Source organism: Cherax quadricarinatus, chromosome 41 (assembly GCF_038502225.1).
Source record: "Cherax quadricarinatus isolate ZL_2023a chromosome 41, ASM3850222v1, whole genome shotgun sequence".
NCBI lineage: Eukaryota > Metazoa > Arthropoda > Malacostraca > Decapoda > Parastacidae > Cherax > Cherax quadricarinatus.
Window position 1 is genome coordinate 7,920,697 of NC_091332.1, and position 26,219 is coordinate 7,946,915.

General features: G+C 36.0%; 1 protein-coding gene across 1 annotated transcript in view; it reads right to left on the reverse strand.

The window, feature by feature from the left end:
• Positions 1-26,219, reverse strand: part of red (LysM peptidoglycan-binding domain-containing protein red) — a 47,896-nt gene that overhangs the window by 1,823 nt on the left and 19,854 nt on the right. Inside the window, exon 3 of the mRNA XM_053786647.2 lies at positions 24,331-24,504. Within this exon, the coding sequence (XP_053642622.2) occupies positions 24,331-24,504 (174 nt within the window). The remainder of the gene's footprint in view (positions 1-24,330; positions 24,505-26,219) is intronic.

A 26,219-nucleotide genomic window follows, 5' to 3' on the forward strand; every position in this document is an offset into this window, starting at 1 on the left:
TTCTTGTACTCGATCGATAGAACAAATGGAGTTTTAAAAAATATAAATTAAGAAAAAGTATGAAGAGCTTTAAATTAATCAAAGCACATGGATCAGAATGAAATGAATATAGCCACAATATAATGAAATACTGAAGGAAAAAAAAAAAAGGTGGGTCCTTCAGGATACCAGGAAAAGCTCTTGGTCCAAAGAATTGGAGGAACTCTCCCCTGTGGATTAAGCCTGATACCTATAACTCACCAAGTGTTGTATGACCCCCAGTGGATTTAGCACTTCCTCATTAACCCTTTGACTGTTGCGGCCGTATATATACGTCTTACGAGGTACCGTGTTTGACGTATATTATTTTTTTTTTTTATTATCACACTGGCCGATTCCCACCAAGGCAGGGTGGCCCGAAAAAGAAAAACTTTCACCATCATTCACTCCATCACTGTCTTGCCAGAAGGGTGCTTTACACTACAGTTTTTAAACTGCAACATTAACACCCCTCCTTCAGAGTGCAGGCACTGTACTTCCCATCTCCAGGACTCAAGTCCGGCCTGCCGGTTTCCCTGAATCCCTTCATAAATGTTACTTTGCTCACACTCCAACAGCAATTTGACGTATATATACTCATAAATTCTAGCGGCTTCAAATCAAGCAGGAGAAAGCTGGTAGGCCCACATGTGAGAGAATGGGTCTGTGTGGTCAGTGTGCACCATATAAAAAAAATCCTGGAGCACGCAGTGCATAATGAGAAAAAAAAAACTGACCGTTTTTTTTTTTAATTAAAATGCCGAATTTGTGGTCTATTTTCGTTTAGTATTTATGGCTGTATTCTCGTTTTCTTGGTCTCATTTGATAGAATGGAAAACATATTATAGAAATAGAGGTGATTTTGATTGATTTTACTATAAAAAGAACCTGGAAATGGAGCTCAAAGTAGGGGAAATGTTTGATTTTTGCCAATGTTCAAAAGTAAACAAATGATGTCATTGTCCAATAAATGTCCAAGTAGCCATTCTAATATGCAGTCATGAATGGGTTGATGTTATTTATGCAATTATTACAGTATTGCAGTAGTCTGCATAATAGTAAGTCTTCTATTTTTTGTTTGAATAAAAATTCAAAATAGAAAGCAAGAGTAATATCAGAGGGGCCTGGAGACATGACTGGTGAACAAAGAAAATGTTATTTTAGAGCCAGGAATGTCTGCATCGTTCATTCTGGACCTTATTTTGAAATTGACATATTTTTTAATTTTCGTGAAATTGGCCAAATTGCAAATTTCTGACCACATTATTGGATAATTGAAATAGGTAAATGGGCAGTTTCTTGTACTCAATCTTTAGAAAAAATGGAGTTCTAAAGAAATAGCTATGAGTTTGGTCGACTGGAACAACGGAATTAGCCAAAAATAGGGCTCAAAGTGGGTGAAATCGCCGATTTGTAAATATCGCCGAGGTTGCTAACTTCGTGAGAGCATAATTCCATCAGTTTTCCATCAAATTTCGTTTTTTTTGGTGTCATTACAATCGGGAAAAGATTCTCTATCATTTCATAAGATTTTTTTTTTTTTTTGTAATTTTGCGATACCAGGAGATACCTCAGGATTGGGGGTTGCGACAGTCAAGGGGTTAATATTAGTATTATATTTAGTGGAAAGCTTTAAACTCATGGAGGTCATACAGTGACTGGGAGGCAATCAAGTGCAATACAATAATGATAGAGGTGGAATTATGCATTTCAAAAATAGTTAAAACCTATGAACTGCAGTCAAGCAAAATGCAGAGCCAAAAAGGTAAAATAATGCCAATTTGACCAGCATAAACAAAATGATAAAAGGGCATTCCAAAAACCACAGGTTAATGACCTGTTGGCAGAGACGGAGCAATTATTATTCAAAAGTACTGAAAGCAAAAATGCATAAAAAATTTGAAATAAAAGGAAACAAGACAAATCAGTAAGATAATGCAGTGAAAGTTTCAAAAAGAAGACACATTGGATAAAAATTTTACTCTAAAACACTCACCAATGTCAAGCAAAGGGAAGGATTGCTGTAAAAAGCCAAGGACCAAGAAAACATGAAAACTGCAAATCCATAACCATTAGGCAAGACCTATCAAAACATATAACCAAAATCAAGGAAAACATTTAAGTGGCCAAACTACTGCAGGAAGAATTGAGCACAAATCTGAGCCTGTTTATTAAATGAGCTTTCAATACACTGGATGGAAGATAAAAAAAGATATGCAGACCAACATTAAATATGGAAGTCAAAATTTGATATAGACTATAAAGAGACAGGTTAATCTAAAAAAAAATCAGTCTCTATAGATGAAAAAGAATCAGATATGGTCTAACTAAAACCAAACTGGAGGACCAAACGAAATGGAGAAGACAAGTGTGCTTAATTATTATAACAAGAGCCACAGTGGTTGTAAATTGCCTAAGGAATGGGAGGCAATCCAACTTCATCTGAGGAAGGGGAGGGGGACCTCCAATTTCTAGGATCAGGAGCCCTTCGCTAGCAACGTGAACAGAATGTTAGAACAAAGGCTGGTGGAATAGCAATAATGCAATAATGATAGTAAAATATTACACACTACATAAATTTGAATGAGAAATACAGTACCTAGTATACAGTACTGTAAAATCTTAAATGGTAGATATCCAAACCAAATTGAAAACTCAAAAAAAAAAAAAAAAAAAAAAAAAAAAAAAAAAAAAAAAAAAAAAAAAAAAAAAAAAAAAAAAAAATTTAAGACATAAGAGATAAAAACTTTGGAGGAGATAAATGAAAGACTACTCTTAACCCTTTGACTGTTTCAGTCGTATATATATGTCTTACAAGCCACCGTGTTTGACGTATATATACAATGGTCCCTCAATAATCATCCATAATCCGTTCCTGGAAGTGGGACTATTATCGAAATGGACGATTTACGAATCAATTTTCCCCATAAGAAATAATGTAAATTCAATTAAACCGTTCCTGACACCCAGAAGTATTAAAACAAAAATTTTTTTTACATGAAATATAGATGTAGTACATAAACAATACAGTGGCACATGATGAATTAAACATTAACAGAATAACACTTACCTTTATTGGCGATTCTTCTTTGTGTATGGAAGACTGGAGAAGGAGACAGATTGGATGATTTACTGTTTGGAAGGGGAATCCCCTTCCATCAACACCTTGGGTACCAATTGCTTTTCTGGGCTTACTTCTCTTCTCTGTTTCTCATGCAACTGCCTAGCCTTTTCACAAATAAGCGACGTCATAAGACTATCTCCTGCTCATTGTTTCTCATTTACCCACACCAATAATAACTTCTCAACATCTTCGAGTACTGGTGATCTCATTTTTGTCAGCATATTTACCCCCTTTGCAACAACAGCGTCCTTGATTTCCTGACGAAAAAACAGGACTATTTCCAAAATGGACGACTTTCAGGCCGGACGATTATTGAGGGACCACTGTATACTCATAAATTTTAGCGGCTTTAAATCAAGCAGGAGAAAGCTGGTAGGCCCACATGTGAGAGAATGTGTCTATGTGGTCAGTGTGCAAAATATAAAAAAAATCCTGGAGCACGCAGTGCATAACGAGAATTTTTTTTTTTTTAATTAAAATGCCGACTTTGTGGTCTATTTTCATCTAGTATTTATGGTTGTATTCTCATTTGATAGAATGGAAAGCATATTATAGAAATAGATTTTGATTGGTTTTACTATGAAAAGAACCTGGAAATGGAGCTCAAAGTAGGTGAAATGTTTGATTTTTGCCAATGTTCAAAAATAAACAATTGATGTCATTGTCCAATCAATGTCCAACTAGCCATTCTAATATGCAGTCATGAATGGGTTGACAGTATTTGTACAATTATTACAGTATTGCAGTAGTCTGCATAACAGTAAATCTTCTATTTTTTGTCTGAATAAAAATTCAAAATAGAAAGCAAGAGTAATATCAGAGGGGCCTGGAGACGTGACTGATGAACAAAGAAAATGTTATTTTAGAGCCAGGAATGTCTGCATTGTTCATTCTGGACCTTATTTTGAAATTGTCACATTTTGTAATTTTTGTGAAATTGGCTAAATTGCAAATTTCTGACCACGTTATTGGGTAGTTGAAATTAGTAAATGGGCAGTTTCTTGTACTCAATCGATAGAAAAAATGGAGTTCTAAAGAAATAGCTATGAGTTTGGTCGACTGGAACAATGGAATTAGCCGAAAATGGGGCTCAAAGTGGGCGAAATCGCCAATTTGTAAATATCGCTGAGGTCGCCAAATTCGCGAGAGCGTAATTCCATCAGTTTTCCATCAAATTTCGTTCTTTTGGTGTCATTACAATCGGGAAAAAGATTCTCTATGAATTCATAAGAAAAAATAATTTTTTTTTTTTAAATTTTGCGACACCAGGAGACACCTCAGGATTGCGGGCTGTGACAGTCAAGGGGTTAATACAGTACATTATAATGTTTTGTTCCAAAATCTAATCCTGAAAAATGACAACAGAAAAGAAAAAAAACAATAATAGGAGATGACAATTACATAAAAATAAGACTGGATTACCTACAAGAATTTTTTTATATCAACAATATTCACATGAAATCTGCCAGTTTAGAGTCAGACTTAAAAAATAAAGCACAAATGACACAATTATAAAGTTAAGATGATCTATGCAGCATGTGGCTTTTGATACTGTTGAGTACAATATTATTCTCCTCAATCTAAGACATGGACACAAGTACAACCAATCTAGACATCAACATGTAACCATAATACTTGTACTTACCTTTGATGAAGAAAATGGGTTTTTATGTTGTAGTGGATTCACTGACACTCTTTCATAAAAGTACACATACAATTCCTGCACATGCACTTCAGTTCCTGTATTTTTGCTCTATAACCAGTATTTATTGAAAAACACCCTACACGACATGGAAATTCTGGTTCGATACCCCCTGTCTTCTCCAGCCTTATAATGAATGGAAGGTCTTTATACTCTACCCTGTGAGCAGCCTGGAACTAATGACATTTACATACATATGATCAGGCTGGAAGTTTATACATGACTACTTATTTTTCATAAAATATTCCTTAAGTATGAGTTTCAAGATTAGAAGAGGTTATTCTTCAACATTTACTTCACTGTAGCATGAATAGGAGGAAGATAAGTAATTTAGAAAAAATGCAGAAAAATTACATCAGCCTGAACATTTTTATCTTTGAAGCAAAATTAAAGTACTATTTAAGTCAGTACATCCATTCAGGAGGAACTTACACCACAGGCTAGGTTTAGCTCTAGTACTAGGTATTCCTAGAAGAGTAAGATATGCTAGACTTTCACTGATAACTGCCACCATAAACGTGAAGCTATTAAATACATAAATGGACCTGCTGAATGGCAGTGGTCTCTGGTCCAGCAAATTTAGATACAGAAGTCACAATGTTCTGGGTACATTTGCATATAGGAATGCGCAGATGTATTTACAAAGAATATCATATATACTTTGCTGGTGGCCTGAGAATGTGGAATCACATACAGTAGATTAAATGTGTTATCTTTGTATAATTTTCAATAAATTTATGTTCATTCTGCAATATGGAGACCAGAACTACATCTTAATCTAAATGAGGCCTCTCCAACAATATAACTTTAGGACCTCTGAAAATGAATTGAAGGTTGTCTATTAACTTTATTGTGAACACTGACTCTGCTACCTTGGCTTTCAGATTTATACTGTTAGAACTACTAAAGTCCTTTTCACATACCTTTTGATCACATTTTAAAATATTTTGTCTGCATGACCCTTGTGGGCTTAGCACTTGATTTTGATTGTAATAATATTAATAATACAGTATAATATTTTGTTTTTAGGGGCTGCAATTATTTTTATAGGATTTTAACCTTATATTTGTCCAAATAAAACTGTCTGCCATTCTTGTGATGTTCTCAGAAATTGTTGGCCTCTTTTTGCTGTCATTGAATTTACTCAGTGTTATTTATTCCCATGAGTAATTGTTTATGTAGATTACTAACTAGATGAAAACACCAAGACCTTTGGAACATTGTCACTTTTGTCTGGCCACCACTTTGGGTTCTATTCACTTATGTAAACTGTCTTAGTACGTTTGAGAATTTCTCTTCAAATACAGTGCAGTCTCTTTCATCATCAGTCGCTTATCTTGTCCACTCTCTCTTGTACTTCAGTGGCAACAGCAAATTTCTTTAGCAATAAAGACTTCTTATGAAACCAATGTGTGTGTAATATGCATGTTAAATTTTAGTTTATTGCATACCAGGAATTTATCTTTGTTGTTTCTATATGAGTATCATTTATTCTATTTGAGATTAGTTTTTTTCTTTAATATACTATTATGAAGTACAGTTAAGTCTTCTCCATGGGGAAGTGGAACAGAATTCTTCCTCCCTAAGCCATGCGTGTCGTAAAAGGAGACTAAAATGCCGGGAGCAAGGGACTAGTAACTCTTCCTCCTGTATATATTACTAAATTTAAAAAGAGAAACTTTCGTTTTTCTTTTTGGGCCACCCTGCCTCAGTGGGATACAGCCAGTTTGTTGAAAGAAAGAAAAACTTAAGTCTTCTCTATGTTAAGTGAAATCTTGTAGGTTGTTATTCAAGCTGGTATTTTTTTGTAATTCACAGTATATTGTGTAGTTTAATTAAGGCTGCTGAATCTGAGTTTCAGGATGGGTTTGAGTCGCTGGAATGCATTTGTTGGTCATTGATAAGAAGGAGAAATAATGGTAGCCTAGCATCACACACTGCCTAATGGTACCTCCAGTGTTTATGGGCACAATTACTGATGAAGTCATTAATGGTCATATGCTGGTATCTGTTACCAAGGTAAGCCTTTATGAAGGACAGCAAGACTTCCCAACAAATATATAAAAAAAAAGGGCTATGTCCAGAGCAAACCTTTATTTACACTTTTTTAAATAGAGCTATTAAGTCAGTTATTGACTTGATAAAGCTCTATAGTACTCGCAACAAAAAATGACTGTAAATAAACCTTTACTTTGCATGTAATGTCTTTTTAATCTATGTTAAGAAAGCCGAGTTAAGATTATAGTTGCCTATGTGTTATTTAAGTTCAAAATTGATCAGAAGTTATTTGTTAGTGGGATCCCATACCTGTAGATTTGTGTAATCCAAACTTTCAGTGTCCTTTTGTTTCCAGATATTAATTGAAGAATGTAGCAGTGATTATGATATTCGTGTAGCATATACAGTGGTACCTTGACTTATGAGTGTCCCAACTTATGAGTTTTCTGAGTTACAAGCCACTACTCAGTCGATTTTTTGCTTTGAGTTGTGAGCCAAAATTAGAGTTACGAGCAAGCTTCAAATATGCCGCCACTAGTTGGCAGTGTATCTGAAGTCAAATCCAACTCTGTACCCAGAGGAATGTCAGGCACTTTGTCCCATCCCACATGCTATTCCAAGACATAACTGGAAGGATAATACTCCCACACTAATCCCAGACTGTAGTGAGGCACCTCGTCCCTTGTTTGGTTCTCGTATAAATCCGAGGAAGAGGTAACCTCCATTTCAACACAGTTTTGATAGCTGAACTAGGTACAAAGGTAATGAGCTCACAAGTTACAAAGGTAATGAATTCTGTAAGAATGGTTACTTACGTTTATACATGGCTACAATCATGAACAAATTATAGTGTGACCAGACCTACCTGGAGTTCATTACCTTTGTAAATTGTGAGTTCATTACCTTTGTAAATTGTGAGTTCATTACCTCTGTAACTTGCTCAGCTATCAAAACTTTGGAGTCCAGTCCTTGGACCAATTATGTACCTCTGTAATCTTTTGACTACCGCCCACAGGATGGGTATGGGGTACATAATAAACATATTAAACTAACTAAACACAGTTTTTTCAGAAACATTAAGGAAGGCCGCCATGATATTTACCTGCCTCACGGAGGTTCCTTCAGTGGGTGGAGTACTGATAGTGGTGGGTGGAATAATGATGGTGGTGGGTGGAATAGTGATGCTGGTTGGTGGAGTAGTGATAGTGGTGGGTGGAGTGGTAATGGTGGTGGGTGGAGTGGTAATGGTGGTGGATGGAGTGGTAATGGTGGTAGGTGGAGTGATAATGGTGGTAGGTGGAGTGATAATGGTGGTAGGTGGAGCGATAATGGTGGGTGGAGTAGTGAGGGTGGTGGGTGGAGTAGTGAGGGTGGTGGGTGAAGCAGTGAGAGTGGTGGGTGGAGTAGCAATAGTGGTGGGTGGAGTAGCAATAGTGGTGGGTGGAGTAGTGAGTGGTGGGTGGAGTAGTGAGAGTGGTGGGTGGAGTAGTGAGTGGTGGGTGGAGTAGTGAGAGTGGTGGGTGGAGTAGTGAGGGTGGTGGGTGAAGTAGTGATAATGGTGGGTGGAGTAGTAAAGGTGGTGGATGGAGTAGGGAAAAGTGTAGCAAGTTAGTTAAGCGATTAAGCCTCCTCTGTGAGGTGGAGGGTGGAAGATAGGCAGCGCGGCGTATGCTGTCAGTGGTCAATAACCACAACCCGCTTGCGTTTATCTATGATTTCATGCTTTAATTCCATGGACATCATTTTCTTCTCAGCACTGTCCTGTGCACTCACTTTCTTAGGACCCATGGTAAGAAAAAAGAAATTTGACAAAATAACTGTACAAGCAAAGCATGAGAAATAATTCTACTGCTCAGTGGATGTTCTGGCATTTGCTGTGCAAACTAGTGGTGGCCTTCTGAAGCTCCTTCTTTGTTATTATTGCTATAATTATTAATTTAGGGAACTGAAGCTCGCACATTATTATTATTATTATATAATGTATAATTATTATAAATTATTATTATTATTAATTTTTGGAACTGGAGCACAGATCCAATTCCCTAGGTCAAGAGCCCCTCACCAGCATCAAGGAACCTTTAAGCTGGTGAGGGGCTCTTGACCCTAAATTAATAATAATAATGAGGAGCTTCAGAAGGCCACCACTAGTTGGCGCAGCAAATGCCAAAGCATCCACTGAGCAGTGGAAGCATTTCTCTCTTGCTTTGTTTGCATTTTGTACAGTTATTTTGCCGAATTTTTTTTTCTAACCCATGGGCAGTGTTGCGATGATGATGATGACATCCATGGAATTAAAGCATGAAATCATAAACACAAGCGAGGTGTGCAGGTTGAAGGGTAAGCTCACTTGTACTCGGATTTTGGCTCATAACTCGGAGCAAAAAATCGACCGAGCGATGGCTCATATCTTGAAAAATTCGCATGTTGGGGCACTCGTAAGTCGAGGTTCCATGAGATTAAACAGTGTAACACTTTGGTTGCCTGTTTTTTTATTGGTGATTTTATTAGAGTTTAATATAGGAGTGATTAAAGATAGGCATAGGAAGGAATGCAAGATTATTGCAAACATGGATTTGGGTGTTAAGTTTTTTTTTTTTTTTGGTGGGGGGCAGGGGCTAGGTTTGCTCCTATGATTTAGGAGAAACAGATGGGGTTATTTAAAGTTCAAAAACTGAGATGCAAGATTAATTTGGTGATAATTTAATCCATTTTTCTGATCCTATGATGAGTGTCTTTTTCAGGTCTTCTTTTTTACAGCATCTCCTAGTGTTTAAAATAAATCTACTGGTAAGTACTGCCTGTGTCTAATGCTTAAGTTTTCCTATTACCAAATCTTTTTCTATATATGATTCAATAAGAGGCCCTCCCCCACCCCCACTATCTTTTAACCCTGGGACTCTAGACTTACCTACTACACCCTTAACAACAATTTCTCCCACTTAGATCTCTCACAATAACAGACTCACTCAGTTCAAAACTCCCCAAATATCTGATTAACATCTCCCAAAATCTCTCTACAATCCTCTCTTCCTTCTGGTGCATAAACACTAACCCCACTTCTTGCATCCTACCCTCATTCTTATCTACTTCATGCCTGAATGTAAACACCTATACCCCAATTCTCTTTCCATAGTTGATTTAATGTTACTAGCACCCTCCCCCCTCCTTTTTTGGCTCTAGTTCTCTCCGACGCTTTAATCCTATTTACTCTTCCCATTGAAATTCTCACTTCTAACTTGGTTGTGCATAGTGGTAAGATATCCAACTTCTCATGCACAACATTAACATTCAAATAACCCAATTTTACTGCCTCCCTCTTTTTATTTTTACTATTTAATTTCCCTTATAATTTTTCTTTTTGTCCAGTCATTTGGCACCTTATCTTCCAAGAGTGAATATGTATTTTATTCAGCCCCACTACAACTGCCTTATGTCACTATCACCTTTTAGCACTGCTATTATTCTATCCACTCTGGAGCTTTCCACAGTTTTACTTAGTCATATGTTTATGTTGCAACAAGTCTCCATCATATATTGAATAGGGATGTGATACCTACAGAATTTACGTATGTTTACCACTATGCTGAAATTTTCATGATTTCCATTTATTTTTTTAAATAATAGCAATATTTTTACATAAAAATATACAATATGTAATAAATACTGAAGTTTTATCAAATGATAAAGATCAAAGTTTATTACACAAAATGTATAATGTAGTATAGTACTATAAATGGAACAAGTTCATATTATGGTAATTCCTGTAACATTCAATTTATGATGACAATGGCCCATGCAGACAGAAAATGTATGTTTAATATATATCTAAAGTTTCAGTTCAAGCCATTGGCAGCTGTTATAGTTGACTGCAGAGAGAGAGAGAGAGCAAGAATCAACTGATGGGCAGACCAATATGCTTCACAGAAAATATTCAAGGAGTAGTGTAGTGTTTGACATGTATCAAGCTTTATATACACAAAAGCTTTAATAAGATAAACCTCAGTGAATTTGCCATGCATTCACATTAAGTGTTAGCTTGTTCACAATATGATATACATGACAAAATTACAGCTGAATAAAGTTGTAGAAAGAAATGAATAAAACCATAAGAAAAGTTAAGAAATGGTTACATAAACATGGATAGAAAGAAAATTAATGGCTTGAAGATACACCCATTATGTAAAAGGCACATACTTTACAAGATGCTCTACACAAAGCTAAGCAATTTAAGTGGCAAATTTATTGATCAAGCTGCTTAAGAAGTTGCTTTCATTATTTTAGTCAATAAAAGTTTATTAGGTGAGAGAGGCAAAAAAGAAAAATAGTGAATTTTCAGTTTGTGACTACCAAATTTCTAAATATTAATGAGCAGGATTTCAAATAAAACTTGTAATCATGACACAGTAACTTTATTAAAAATTAAGTTCATTACACTGTTAAACTTTTACATGTACGGTAGACTTAAAATTTATTGAAGGCATGTACTGAAAGATACAAATTTAGGAAAGAAACCATTTGAAACCCTGCACACCTCTTTTCCGAGCAACTTGATCATGTTTGACCATCTAGTGTCACCCTCAAAATATAAAAATATCAAGAGATGGATTTGTGAAAAATTATTTAATGGTCTAAAAAAATGTCTTATTGAAAATAGTGTATTGCCCATTAAGAGGCGGCAGTATCAAGATAATTATATGAACACATACCCAAGTAATGAAGATGTCAAATTTACAGAGGAATGTATTATGAACTGGACATTATGTAGCTTAACAACACTTGGAAAATGTGGACAATCATATTTCTAAGTAATTAACATGTAACAGAAAAAGTGTAAAATTCTTAAAAACCTATTTTAGACTGAATTTTGACAAAGAATAACACAAACATCTGTTAATGAAAAAATAAATCTTAAATAGAAGAATGCCAAATGTTAGATGCTAGTAACAGGTACTTTTGTTTAAAAGCATATTATTTTACTAATATTATCTTATGACTCAATATATTTATATTTTGCTGAAATATATTTGTAAATTCCACCTGAACATAGGTACAGTACAGTATCTACAGTACATTAAAGACAGCAAACAAATTGACACTAACTATTACTACTAACAAATACAGCCTCTCACAATGAGCACATGAACACTGGTGTCCGTATTAACGGTGCACTATCACAGCCAAGCTAGAAAAGATGGTATGCTTAATGCATCTAATATCACTTACCTACAATTACAAATTACAGGCAATACTTTTAGATATAAATAATCAAACCAAACTGAAGGCTGTAAAAACATTCAAAACCTCATTTTCATGAAGAAAACTAACAAATACAATCTTCCAGCTTTTAAGGCTACAAATATGGGTAAATTAGAATTATGCATTTCTCTTTTTATTCTACTCTAATCACAGGTCTTGAAATAGACTAGTTGCCCAAAATTTATTCACAATGCTAATGAAAATATTGAAAAAAAAAAAATTAAACTTGCAAAGTAACCCAGAATAACTGTTAATGTCTACAAGTACTGTATGTTATGTATTTGTATGTGCTAGCTAGCTGTGTTTCTTGGGGCTCAAAGCTTGGACCCAAACTTGACTATTAGTAGTTTAATGTGATGCATTTGAATTCATATAAGTACAGTATATAGTGTCTTATCTGTTTGGCTCAATCTGCTATTTAGTTCTCAGTTGTCCCAACCATCACAATCTGTCCTTGTCAGTACTCTTGAGTACTCTGCTTGAGTATTTAGCATGTGCTACTGATGCTATGCTGTTTCACAAGCCTCAGATGAGAAGTTTGCTATTTCTCTTTCCCTCCCCCAAGACCTTTCTACATTTCTGACCTGATAGGTGCCTGTTTTAACCCTCTAACTGTGGCATACCCAGAAATTAAATTTCCTGTGTTGGGAGGAGGGGGGAGGGGTCAAGATTTTGAAACTAAATTTTTTTTTTCTTACAGATTGAGAAAATGCATTTTTACAAACTGAATAAGACTACAATAAATGGCATACGTGTACCAACAATATTTACGTTTTGCGATTAGTGGTGACAAATCATGATTGTTTTTCATTATTTTTTTTTTTTTAACTTTTTAATGCTTAACACTATGTGCACTAGTTTCATGTAATATTAGATGCATTTCAAGGTATTTTAGTACAGTACTTCAAACAAGGGAAAATGCATAACCCGAGATTGCTCCATTTGGAATATGCAAATGATGCAAATAAATTTTTTTTTCCATTTTTTTTTTTTACTGCTTTGGTCTTCTAATGCTGTGTACAAGGAAGATATGAACTGAAGTTTTTCAAGATGTGACTGTCCCCAAAACATGGAAATAAGTCACAATGATTATATTGGGTTACCCTAGGTTAATCATTATACTGTATTATATATTTAGGTTTGAGGGAATATCCTGGGTTATATAAAAAATGTAATTTCTATTCATCCATAATAATAATATAATCAAACTAAGCACTAAATCCAGAAGGGTCATGCAGCACTGCAGGGAGTGATGTACTCATAGAGGTTGTGTGTCCATAACGTGTGTGCCTACAAGGCCACTGTAAAACGTATATTTACAAGGAAAGCTTATGACATTAAAATTGTTTTAATGTGAAATACTTACTGATACATGAAAATAAGTCATATTGTTTGATTGTATCAGGTTAGCATAGGTTAAATCTACATAGTGTGCTTTTTGGCTGAATTTCACTATTATCATGAAATTGTAATAAATTTGGAATAAGGCATGTTCCTAGCAGTTCCACACCATGTTTGCTGGTAGGGAAGCTGGTGGTGGAATGGCAGGTCCTGGTTTCGTTGTTTACTTATGCTAGTTAGGCAGTGTTAACCCACAATGCACTGTGTGGACCTACTAGGTCTTAAATTTTTTTTTTCAAAGGCATGAACAGGTTGTAGGAGGCCTAAACAACTGTGCTGAGGTCAAAATTATTGGCAAGTGGAATGTACAAAGGCACAAAAAATTGTGCGTAGAACAGTCATCATCATCTATAAGTTGGGCACAGTTAAGGGGTTAAGTCGGTAAATTTCTACTGGTTTCCATTCTCCTTCCTTATCTTCATGCATTTAACAATTATTCACAAACTTTACCATTTTCTTCCAGCAGATAGTCAATGTACATATATCAAAAACAGTGAATTTCATTTGTTGCCTTTTTTTCCAGGTTGTCTCGTTGTCTCTCTCTCTCTCTCTCTCTCTCTCTCTGTCTCTCTCTCTCTGTCTCTCTCTCTCTCTGTCTCTCTCTCTCTGTCTCTCTCTCTCTCTCTCTGTCTCTCTCTCTCTTTGTCTCTCTCTCTCTTTGTCTCTCTCTCTTTGTCTCTCTCTCTCTTTGTCTCTCTCTCTCTTTGTCTCTCTCTCTCTTTGTCTCTCTCTCTCTTTGTCTCTCTCTCTCTTTGTCTCTCTCTCTCTCTTTGTCTCTCTCTCTCTCTCTTTGTCTCTCTCTCTCTTTGTCTCTCTCTCTCTTTGTCTCTCTCTCTCTCTCTCTTTGTCTCTCTCTCTCTCTCTCTCTTTGTCTCTCTCTCTCTCTCTTTGTCTCTCTCTCTCTCTGTCTCTCTCTCTCTCTGTCTCTCTCTCTCTCACAATAACTACCTTTAGTTTATCAGATACCCCTTTGTCCACAGAACTCTTCTTCCTGATATCTCAGCTTTCTACCTGGCTGTATATCTCTAGAACATGTCTAAAGTTTAGGGCTTCTTGCATATCTAGATTTTTTTTCATGTTGATGTAATGGTCACTGTTTTCTAGCTATCTGGTATTTTTCCTGTCTTACATTTAGTCCTCTATAACTGTCATAATTAGCTTGCTCAGAACATCAGACCCCCTATCTGAAAATCTAACGAGATTTTCTTGGGTGCCGTAAATTTGTGATTTTTCTTAAATCCATACTATACTTTATTTAATAACTTTTGCCAGAGGTATATGGATGTCACAGTTTAAATGACCCTGCAGTCTTAAACATTCCCACTTAGTCTTTCAGAGTGCAGGGCACTGTATTTTCCACCTCCAGAACAAGTCTGGATAATCAATTTTGCCAAATTCTTTTATGAATGAATTCAGCACGTCAAATTCATAAAACCTCTCACTATTGATTATACAAGCCTGCTGAATCCTCAAGCTCCTACCACTTAAAACCTCCTTCACTCCCTCCCTCCAACCCTTCCTGGAATATCTCACCTTCCGTTTGCCACACTATCAACCTACACATAAAACAGTAGAAGCAAAAAGCACTACAGAACATATGAATTTAATTATGTTGGTCAACCTGTTGTATTCCATCATATCTCAATAACCAAACCATCTCAGCAATCTCTTCTGTCTTCACATCACCACAAAATATTTAAAATTTCTATGATCTATTCTCTGTATGACATTTCCATCACACACCGAGATCAAATAATCTATTGTATTTCCATTGCCTCCAGCCTCCTCTTCATTGTAACAGGGACCATGCTTCACACCAATACAAAAGGCATATGCACCACTATACTCTGATATATTACCCTTTTTAACATCAGTGATAAAACTTATTTCTCTTCAAAACACTCCACCCACAATACCTTTATTTCTCATCTATTCTATGATTCATCTCAGTTTTCACACACCCATTTAACACATCCAGTACTACTGTATATAAAAAACACCCACAAACCAAGATAACCTATCACATCATCTATCATCACAATACACACAGAAGGGTCATCAAAGGATTTCATTTGGGAGCTTATACAATCTCAAGTCATGATTTCCTCAAAGAAGACTGCAGTAACATACACAACACTTTTTCAACATTTTAATACCCAGCCAGAAGAAAGGCTGTTAAAAATCTTCCACATCAGTAAGCAAAGGTAGACTCCAGACTGATATATTGTTCTTCCAGTACAGATGCCATAGAATATCACCTTATTGCTAAAAGTCACATTTATGTAGCCAGCATTACTTTCAACACCAAGAACTAAATAACAAAGAGGAGCACACAACACAATAAATCCATTGCTGGTGTCAATGTCGGGATTGCGATAAACTATACGTGGGAGAAAATGTTTAGGAGCCTAACACAAAGCAACAGTGAATATAAATGCTTGCTAAAGGCACAGTCCAATTAGTTCCTGCATCATGCATCACAATACCCACAATCATCTCGTAAAATTCCAAGAAGCCAAACTTGTCATCAAGTAATCAGACCTAATGTTTGGAATCTACTCTCGCTGCTCCCACCAACACTTATCATTCAAAGGCAGATTAAAAAATCTTGAAAATATGTACCGGTAAAACGCAATGTAAGCAGAACACTGGCCACATCCCATACAACACTTGATGCTACCCACAATAAATACTTTGGATTTCCCATTTTCTGTATTAGACTAATAAAGCTGGTGAATGAAATGTCTCTTCAATAAACCTCTTAATACTACACGTGTTTCTAACTTGAATACTAAAAATTACCATTCCGTATATTAATCATCTCCATACCTGTACGAATATTAAGTAGTTGTAAGTATGGTATCTGTTTTAGTTTACTCAATATGCTTTCATAATATGGGGCTTTCTAGTAAAAGAAACTGTACTAGATACAGAACTCCCAAAACTGTAACACTATTTTTCAAATTATAAAGAACTAGTAGGGAGCAGGTGGCCAATAATGACAATTGTGGTGCATAGAGAAGTGATTGTTTTGCCTTGATAGAAACAATAATGTACAATTCTGCAGCTAACAGAGTTTGTTTTTTGTTTCTGAATAAAATGACCCAGTGGATTTCCAATATTTCTTAAGTCTGTTATATAGATGTCTGTCATGTCAAAGGTTTACTTAATATGTTGTTTTGAATGTAGCAAGCTGTACTACCCCTGACCTTGACACTGGGACTCCAACACAACAAGTGCAGTGCCTGCACTTTGGAGGAGGGGTGAGGCTATTTGCAGTTTGGAGAGGCATCTGAACTGTATTATCGGCATGCTTCTGGCAAGACAGTGATGGAGTGAATGATGTTAAAAGTTTTTTGGGTCATTCTACCTTAGTGGGAGACAGCCAGTGTGTGAAAAAAATTACACATGCATACCTGAGTGAAATAACTATATTGCAATAATTTAGCTTTTTTGCCTTATATGCTTTATAACTTCTAAATGTGGTCAATTACTGATGCAAGCTCATCTATCATAAATATGTAACAACGCTGATACACAGTACTTTATATTATACAGCTGTGAAACTGAATAGCTTGCAGAAATCAAGTCTCTTAACTAACACTCAGCAAATGTGATACATCTTCAATCCCATCTTGCCTATAATTAAATTCGCATGAACAAGGAAAGCAGTATTAGGACATTTATTAACCCTTAAACTGTCCAAACGTAGATCTATGTCCACTTGCGTAGCGCTCTGAATATTTTGGAAAAAAAAAAAAAAATTTTGTTTAAAATGATGAGCGCATTTTTCCTGGCATCCTCGAATTTTGGCATACTGTGCACACTGAATGCACAAGACCCATTCTCTCATGTCTAGGCAACTCAGGCCTATCGCGCCAAGGTTGAAAGCATGTAAAATGAAATGTACATCTACATTCGGAGTGCTACATATGTGAACGTAAGTCTACATTTGGACAGTTTAAGGGTTACAAATACTTTTTGTCTGCCAGGGCCAAACATCTTAATAAATGTCCTAATGCCACTTTCTTTTTTTTGTTTTACTGACATACTTGTGGCATTTACATACAATTTACAGCATAACTGAATTTATACATACTGTACAACTTGTGCTATCTCACATCACAGGATATTCCACCTACCACCATCATACTGGACAATTTGTGCTGTCTCACATCACAGGATATTCCACCTACCACCATCATACTGGACAACTTGTGCTATCTCATCACAGGATATTCCACTTACTACCATCATACTGGACAACTTGTGCTATCTCACATCACAGGATATTCCACCTACCACCATCATACTGGACAATTTGTGCTGTCTCACATCACAGGATATTCCACCTACCACCATCATACTGGACAACTTGTGCTATCTCATCACAGGATATTCCACTTACTACCATCATACTGGACAACTTGTGCTATCTCACATCACAGGATATTCCACCTACCACCATCATACTGGACAACTTGTGCTATCTCACATCACAGGATATTCCACCTGCCACCATCATACTGGACAACTCGTGCTATCTCACATCACAGGATATTCTACCTACCACCATCATACTGGGGTACTATAGTGTAATTCCTTCTTAATTCTTTGTTTCACTTTAGTATTAAATTTCCCTTTGTGCTCCTTTGTCCTATTCCCACCCCCCTTTCAGTGTTTATATACACCCTTTTATGTTTGTGACCATATCCCTCTGTTCCTAGTACTGAGGGCATTTTTTTATGCCTGTCCACATAAAACAACTCTTTTATCATTATTATTATTATTATTATTATTATTCCAAAAAGTCCCGTGTTATAACAGGAGTAGGGCTGGTAGTGTAAATTTTTTTTTTTACTCGCATAGGTGTGTTTGAATGAGGTCTTCGTTCTTATCTCCATGTCTTAACTACCAATTTCACCTAGTCTTGGCTTCCAAGGCCCCTTGACATCTACTTTTTGAAACTGTGCATGGAACTGGTTTGTGTTTACATATACAATATGTAATTACAGGAACATGACACCCTCTTATTTTATATGCTGTACCCCCTCAGTGGATGAGAAATTCACTGATGTGGAACATACATTTCAACTGTAAAAGGAAAATAGGCTCCAGACCCCCAAGGTTCCCCATACTCAAACATGGTATAATCAACCTCTGCAGAGCATAATGTCAAATAATAACCAAAATTAATCTAGCACATGACACTGAGCAAGTTTCTCCATTCATACAATGACCACTAATGCCAGGCGACTATTATAAATGAACCTATAGCATGCACAAGTCACTTTCCCAATTCAGTTTGAAATACATAGATTTAGTGCTTATTCTTCAATATATAATGATAATGTACAACACAGTACATTAATCCCTAAAATAGGAATTAAGGAAAACTCAATGGGGTGTATATACAAAGCAGTAGTATATACCCATGCTACTAACATAGAACACTGTACCCAGCATTTTCATACCATATTTCAGTATATCTGATTAAAGAATTTAAGAAAAAGCTAGATCTGATGATCATCTCCAAAAATCATTATCAGGGGTACTCCCAAGCCTCCCTCCCTCTCACCTTTACCATTCATTCTAATCACTCTCCTGCTCTCCACCATACATCCATATTACTCCACTACACTTCAAGAGTATCTGTAAAACTATTTGTTATGGTACATGCATAAGAGGGCAATACTGCAATGAGTAGCATGCCCTTAACTGATCTCGACTTATGCCCAGTAGTAGCTATTACTACATTTTGCACCTTGTCTACAACTGTCTTCAAGACACATGGGAGGCAAGGAAAGACACATGGGCATGTCTCCTTACAGGTGCTGCCTTTGTTCACCTAACAGTAAATAGGTACTTTACTTAGGTATAAGCTGGCTGATGTGAGTGGATGAATGTGTGGTAACATGTTGTGGTTGTTAGTGATGACTATTACCACTAGTAACACTGCTGACTGCCTCCCTTATGAGAGGGGAGTACATAAAAAGTGTTGGGTTGGATATAATACAAGAAAGGGACTGGGGGAAGAGAGAGGAAAGTGAGGGGAAGGGGACCCATCTATGATTAATATAGTTTATAATTTTGTTAAAATCAAAATAAATGAAATTGTTTATAGAGTTTTATTGTCCTGGACTGTATCTCTAGTTATAACTTAAGTGCTTAGAACATGGGATTTGCTCAATATAAAAAACCCTGATCCTTATTTTGATCGTTAACTGAGGTTTAACTGTACACTATCAGTCACTGATGGACACATTGTAATACAAATGGGTCATCGGACGAATAACATTTTATGTATCCAAGAAGATGAAGTGTAAAGGAGCCGCAGATCCTGGAGTAAGATTTGTGGATAACACCGTAATACTGTACTGATCTCACAGACAACAACATACAATAAGACTAAAAACAAAACTATGAATCTGAGACTTACTGAATGTTAAATTTGCAGAATGCAAAATGAGCAGATACTGAGGGAGTACAGTATATTTAAACTGAGATTTCACACACTTGTGAAAGTGCCAGATTGAGGAAAAGGATTCATGTGGACCCCTGGCAAAATATAAGCTGTGGGTAAATCAACGAACACACGAAAGAGCCAAGTGGAAACTTTACTAGTTTATCGGTTGTGATAGACCTCTTCGAGAATCTGAATAATCACTCGAGGAGAAGTGTTCAAAAAGAAACAGGAGATGGTGTAAATAAAAAAAACAGAGGGGTAGAGATTCAGCCTTATGGACAAAGATTTGCTAAACAAACTTGAGAAAATGTTTAGCTAAACATTTGTGTTTGAAAGTGGATTAGCTACCCAATGTGGTGCTCTTTTTACATGTTCAATATTTATGCTGTTAACCTTATTGTTTGTACGTGTGAAAATAAAATACTTTTTATAAAGCTAAAGAATACTAAAATAACTTTTTAAGTTTAAAGACTACTACCCACTACTGTTACAATACACTGGTAGTATCTAAGTTTAGCACCAATATTAACCCTGCCTCTTCCTATTATCATAAAACATACTGTTAGTTTTGTTAAGTATCCCATCAATGCTAGCTGCATTATTAAATTTACAAAAATGTACAAACATTTGTGGAAATTTCTTTTAATGAAAGAAATAGTTATCCAATTTTATAAAGGACCTAACCCTTGTGTTTCTCACTGTATTTTTTGGGGTGAATTCCATCCTACTTTCAAATGGTCAAAACTACTCAAATTTAAATGTGTACTGCTACTAAAGCATAAACAATTCTACAGCAGTTATAAGTAATTACTATAAGCATTAACAAGCAATGACTAAAAAAATACTACCTTTATCCAGTACAGATTTCGTATTTTTCCTACAAGTCAGATTCTAGGTTTCAAGTGACATTAAGCTTTTATAAACAAGAGATAAGCATTGATGAGGTCCAGCATTTGGAATGAAGACAACAGTGATACTGAATATGCAACAGAAATCAAATACACTCATTATACCTAACTCATATTATGGCTAACTTTTCATACCATATTAACTTGTGGTAAAATATCTTAAACTATTACTGACTAAAAGAAATGGCATGCAAGAATATGAACTTAAAATTTAATTAAAAAATTATCATGATCCTCATTAAAATCAAAACCAGTCAGGCTTTCAACTAACATACATAATGACTGAATAATTCAAGTGTGTAAATTTACAATAACTGAACGATTCACTGTCCTCTGCCCTTAATTGAACGGTTCTGTCTTCTGCATTAGACTTAATTATTTAAAAAAACAAAATCAGTGCTTGTCGTAGTAGGAAAAATTAGAAATATGAATACAAGTTCATCTATGTTTTGAATACTATAAAAGCAATACATTTTTACATCAAAATTTTTTTTCCCTATATTGAATTTCAGGTAAGAGTTATCCGTGTTGTTAACGGTAAATTTACAATCTAGAGTGTGTGGAGATAAATAACTTTACTGGTCCATCTTATGTACACAAAGCAGGTAACAGACTGTATATATCAATGATAAGTAAAGCTTCTTTCTGACTAATATGATGGTAACCTGTTAAATTCATTGACACTTGTAAATGAAAATTATTACCTAATATTATATGAATTCTCTAATTCTGTCTGCATATTTTATGATCTTTTTAGCATTGAAGTACAAAAGTGTATGTACACACTAATTAACCCACTGACTGTTTTGGACATATATATACGTCTTACGAGCCAGTGTTTCGGACGTATATATACTCAATAATTCTAGCGGCTTCAAATTAAGCAGGAGAAAGCTGGTAGGCCAACATGTGAGAGATGGGTCTGTGTGGTCAGTGTACACCATATAAAAAAAATCCTGCAGCACACAGTGTATAATGAGAAAAAAAAAATTTCCGACCGTTGTTTTGTAACAAAATGCAGAGTTTCAGGTGTATTTTCGTATAGTATTTATCGTTGTATTCTCCTTTTCATTGTCTCATGTGATAAAATGGGAAACATATTACAGATATATAGATGATTTTGATTAGTTTCACAATGAAAACGACTTTGAAAATGAGCTCAAAGTAGCAGAAGTGTTCGATTTTTACCAATGTTCAAGAGTAAGCAAATCACGACTCATGAAATCGTAATGACACGATTGCAAACAAACTATACCCCGGCCGGGATTGAACCCGCGGTCAGAGAGTCTCAAAACTCCAGACCGTCACGTTAGCCACTAGACCAGCTAGCTACAATAAGATTCGTCCAACTAGGTATATTTCTACACCATAGGAAGGTTAGCACAGGCACCACTGTGACCACAAATGCAAGTTTTTACAGACGAATCTCCAGCTAGCGTGGCCGTGACAAACTCTAGCTCAAGTCCTCTCACTGCCGTCAACATGACTTACGAAATCGTAATGACACGATTGCAAACAAACCATACCCCGGCCGGGCTAACGCAACGGGCTGGAGTTTTGAGACTCTGACCACGGGTTCAATCCCGGCCGGGGTATGGTTTGTTTGCAATCGTGTCATTACGATTTCGTGAGTCATGTTGATGGCAGTGAGGGGACTTGAGCTAGAGTTCGTCACGGCCATGCTAGCTGGAGATTCATCTGTAAAAACTTGCATTTGTGGTCACAGTGGTGCCTGTGCTAACCTTCCTATGGTGTAGAAATATACCTAGTTGGACGAATCTTATTGTGGCTAGCTGGTCTAGTGGCTAACGCGACGGTCTGGAGTTTTGAGACTCTCTGACCGTGGGTTCAATCCCGGCCGGGGTATGGTAAGCAAATCACACCACACGTCCAATACATGTCAACTGGGGAGTCGAATATTCTTTCACTAGTGCACTGATGTTATTTATACCATTTTTACAATAATGCAGTAGTCTGCATAACAGTAAATCTTCTATTTTTTGTATGAATAAAAAATCAAAATAGAAAGCAATAGTAATATAAGAGGGGCCTAGAAACGTGCTAATGAACAGAGGATATGTTATTTTAGTGTCAAGAATGTCCACGTTGTTTATTCTGGACCCTATTTTGAAATTGGCCAAATTGCCAATTTCTGACCACTTTATTGGGTAGTTGAAATCGTTAAATGGGCAGTTTCTTGTACTCAATTGATAGAAAAAATGGAGTTTTAAAGAAATAGCTATGCATTTGGTCAACTGGAACAACGGCATGCGTATATGTTGCCAAGACCGCTAACTTCGTAGGACCATAATTCCTTGAGTTCTCGACCAAATTTCGTACTTTTGGTGTCATTACCATCGGGAAAAGAGTATCACTTCATAAGAAAAAATAATTTTTTTTTTCCAAAAATTTTGAGACATAGAATGACAGTTTCAGAAAGGGGTTTGCGACAGTCAAAGGGTTAATAAAGCTTATTCTGATCAATAAAAAGTATTGTAGAGGTTTCTTAAGAAAGACAAAGACCCTATTACATAGCAATCATTGTACTTCTTGTATTAATTTAATCTAATGGTGAAGTATTATAAAGAGCAATCAGCACATACCACTCTGAAGAACACTGATAAAGCAATTTCTACTGATAGTGAGAATAACACAAGGATCATTAGTTAACTGGGGATCATGGAAACTAAGCCATAAAACTTTCAAGGGAAAGTGATACCGAGTGTGGAAAACAGTATGCATTATAGAATTCCAAATGTTTTCAATCAAATTTCCCATGTATCCTTACACTATATTTCTCCTGGGAGCCCCTTTATAGGCCATGAGCAAAAGTAAGAGTATTTGTTTAATATTAAATATACTGACCATTGCTATATAACACTGAAATAAACAGTATATATTCTAAACATGTATATTAACCCTATGTCATTTATATTTAAGATGAAAGCATTAACCCCATAGTACTATCTGCACAGCCTATAAAATAAACTTTTCTGATTTATGGTGCAGTACTCAATTCTATGGCACCTATGGATTCTATATTACAATATCTAAAATATGCATACTCTATATTTAGGATCTATACACAAAAATAATGTCCTATCTAATTATAATATCATTCCCATTACCAGAAATTACTAACATGCAAGGCATCACTAAGAATGGTATCTTCTCTGCATAAAAATATATGCAAGGAAAATATATAATCACCCATGGGACATCATCCACCTGAAGGCGCATTTTCATGTAATGTTTATGCAGAACATATAAAGCTGAAGAAAATATATTTTAAACCATCATCTCCATTTAAAAGAAGATAAAATAATCACAAATTACCTTAGTGGCTATTCTATCTTCAGTGTTGGAAAAAAAATGTGTACATAAACATACAGTAATAATGGATACAGGTTCATGCCCAAGATATGATTCTTTTCTATGTTAGGGTTCCCAAACTTACTATGCATGGGTCTCCATTCTCTCAATACTTGACTTCATGAGAGCGATGTTAGAGTCTATTTTGGAGAGGAAGTCATTCGGACTGGTTTCAGAACAATCGTGCAGACCACTGGATGTTGATGGTGAACGACTCACCTTTGGAGTGCTACTAGGTGAGCTACTGGTATCAGAACTTCTGCAAAATAGAATTTTGCTTTACTAAACACCTAGTCTTTAAGCTTACCATGACTACTATATTGTACCTATAACACCCTTATGTTTTCTAACCTTAAGATACACTAAGAATATGACATGATACAGATAATAAAACAAGGGAAAAGATAATTACAGCCTCTCCTCACTTAGCGACGTACTTGGACTTACAACGGGCTCTCTGACCAGTATGCGTACCTAAATAATGTATGTTAGAGCTGATTTTCTCCATTCTGTTTATTACAATATACAGTACACTACTGTATAAACATTTAAAAATATACTAAAAATGCTATAAATGGTGCAAAGGTGACATTAAAACAATATCAAAGATGGTCGACACAAACCCACTACCATTATAGCATGCTCCTTATTTAACGATGAATTCATTTGCCGATGTGGTCTTAGGAACGCAACTCCGTCATTAAGTTATGACGTAAAAGAATTTTTAAAGACCTGATAGGGTGGGTAGGGAAAGATTGTTCAAGAAATGAGAACATGGGGGAGTAGCATAAGCTGAGAATGATAAATTTTAGCCTAGACATGAGAGAATGGGTCTGTGTAGCAAGTGTGCACAGTAGTATAAAAAACCCTACCTCACACAGTGCATGTTAAGAAAAGCAAAACTCTGACTTTGTGTTTTTTATACAGGCATTTTCGAGAATGGTTTTTATGGTTTCATTGGCTGTTTCTTGGTATCATTTGACAAAATGGAAGACATACTACTGAAATAAAGATGTATGTATAATGAAATCCTAGGTAGTAGGTTGGTAGACAGCAACCGCCCAAGGAGGTACTACCGTCCTGCCAAGTGCGAAATGGAAGCCTGTAATTGTTTTACGAAATGGTAGGATTGCTGGTGTCTTTTCTGTCTCATAAGCATGCAAGATTTCAGGTACGTCTTGCTACTTCTACTTACACTTAGGTAACACTGCACATGCATAGACAAGCATATATATACACATTCCCCTCTGGGTTTTCTTCTATTTTCTTACTAGTTCTTGTTCTTGTTTATTTCCTCTTATCTCCATGGGCAAGTAGAACAGAATTCTTCCTCCATGAGCCTGTATATATTACTAAATTTTAAAGGAGAAATTTTCCTTTTTCCTTTTGGGCCACCCTGCCTTGGTGGGATACAGCCAGTTTGTTGCAAGAAGTATAATGCAATGCATGTTCTTTCTAACAAACTGGCCATATCCCACTGAGGCAGGATGGCCCAAAAAGAAAACCGAAAGATTCTCTTTTTAAATTTAATAATTTATACAGGAAAAGGGGTTACTAGTCCCTTGCTCCCAGCATTTTAGTCACCTCTTACGACATGCATGGCTTACGAAGGAAGAAATCTGTTCCACCTCCCCATGGAGAAAAATGTATGTATAATGTAACAGATATATAATGCAACATGTGTATTATATATGTACATGCATGTGCACCTACATGTGCTTGCAGGGGTCAATCTGAGATGCAACCCTTGCAAAAAATTATAGGCGAGTACATATGTATGCACACACACAAATAGGAGCCAGGAGCTGTGACTTAACCCCTGCAATAACATATTGAGTGAGTAAACACACAAAAGGGCCAGTGCAATTTGTATATATGAATATGACAGAAGGAAGAGTATCAGAGGTAACCCTATTCACATATGATGTACAACATAAAAAAATGAAGAGAATACAAGCAGACATGGACAGGAAA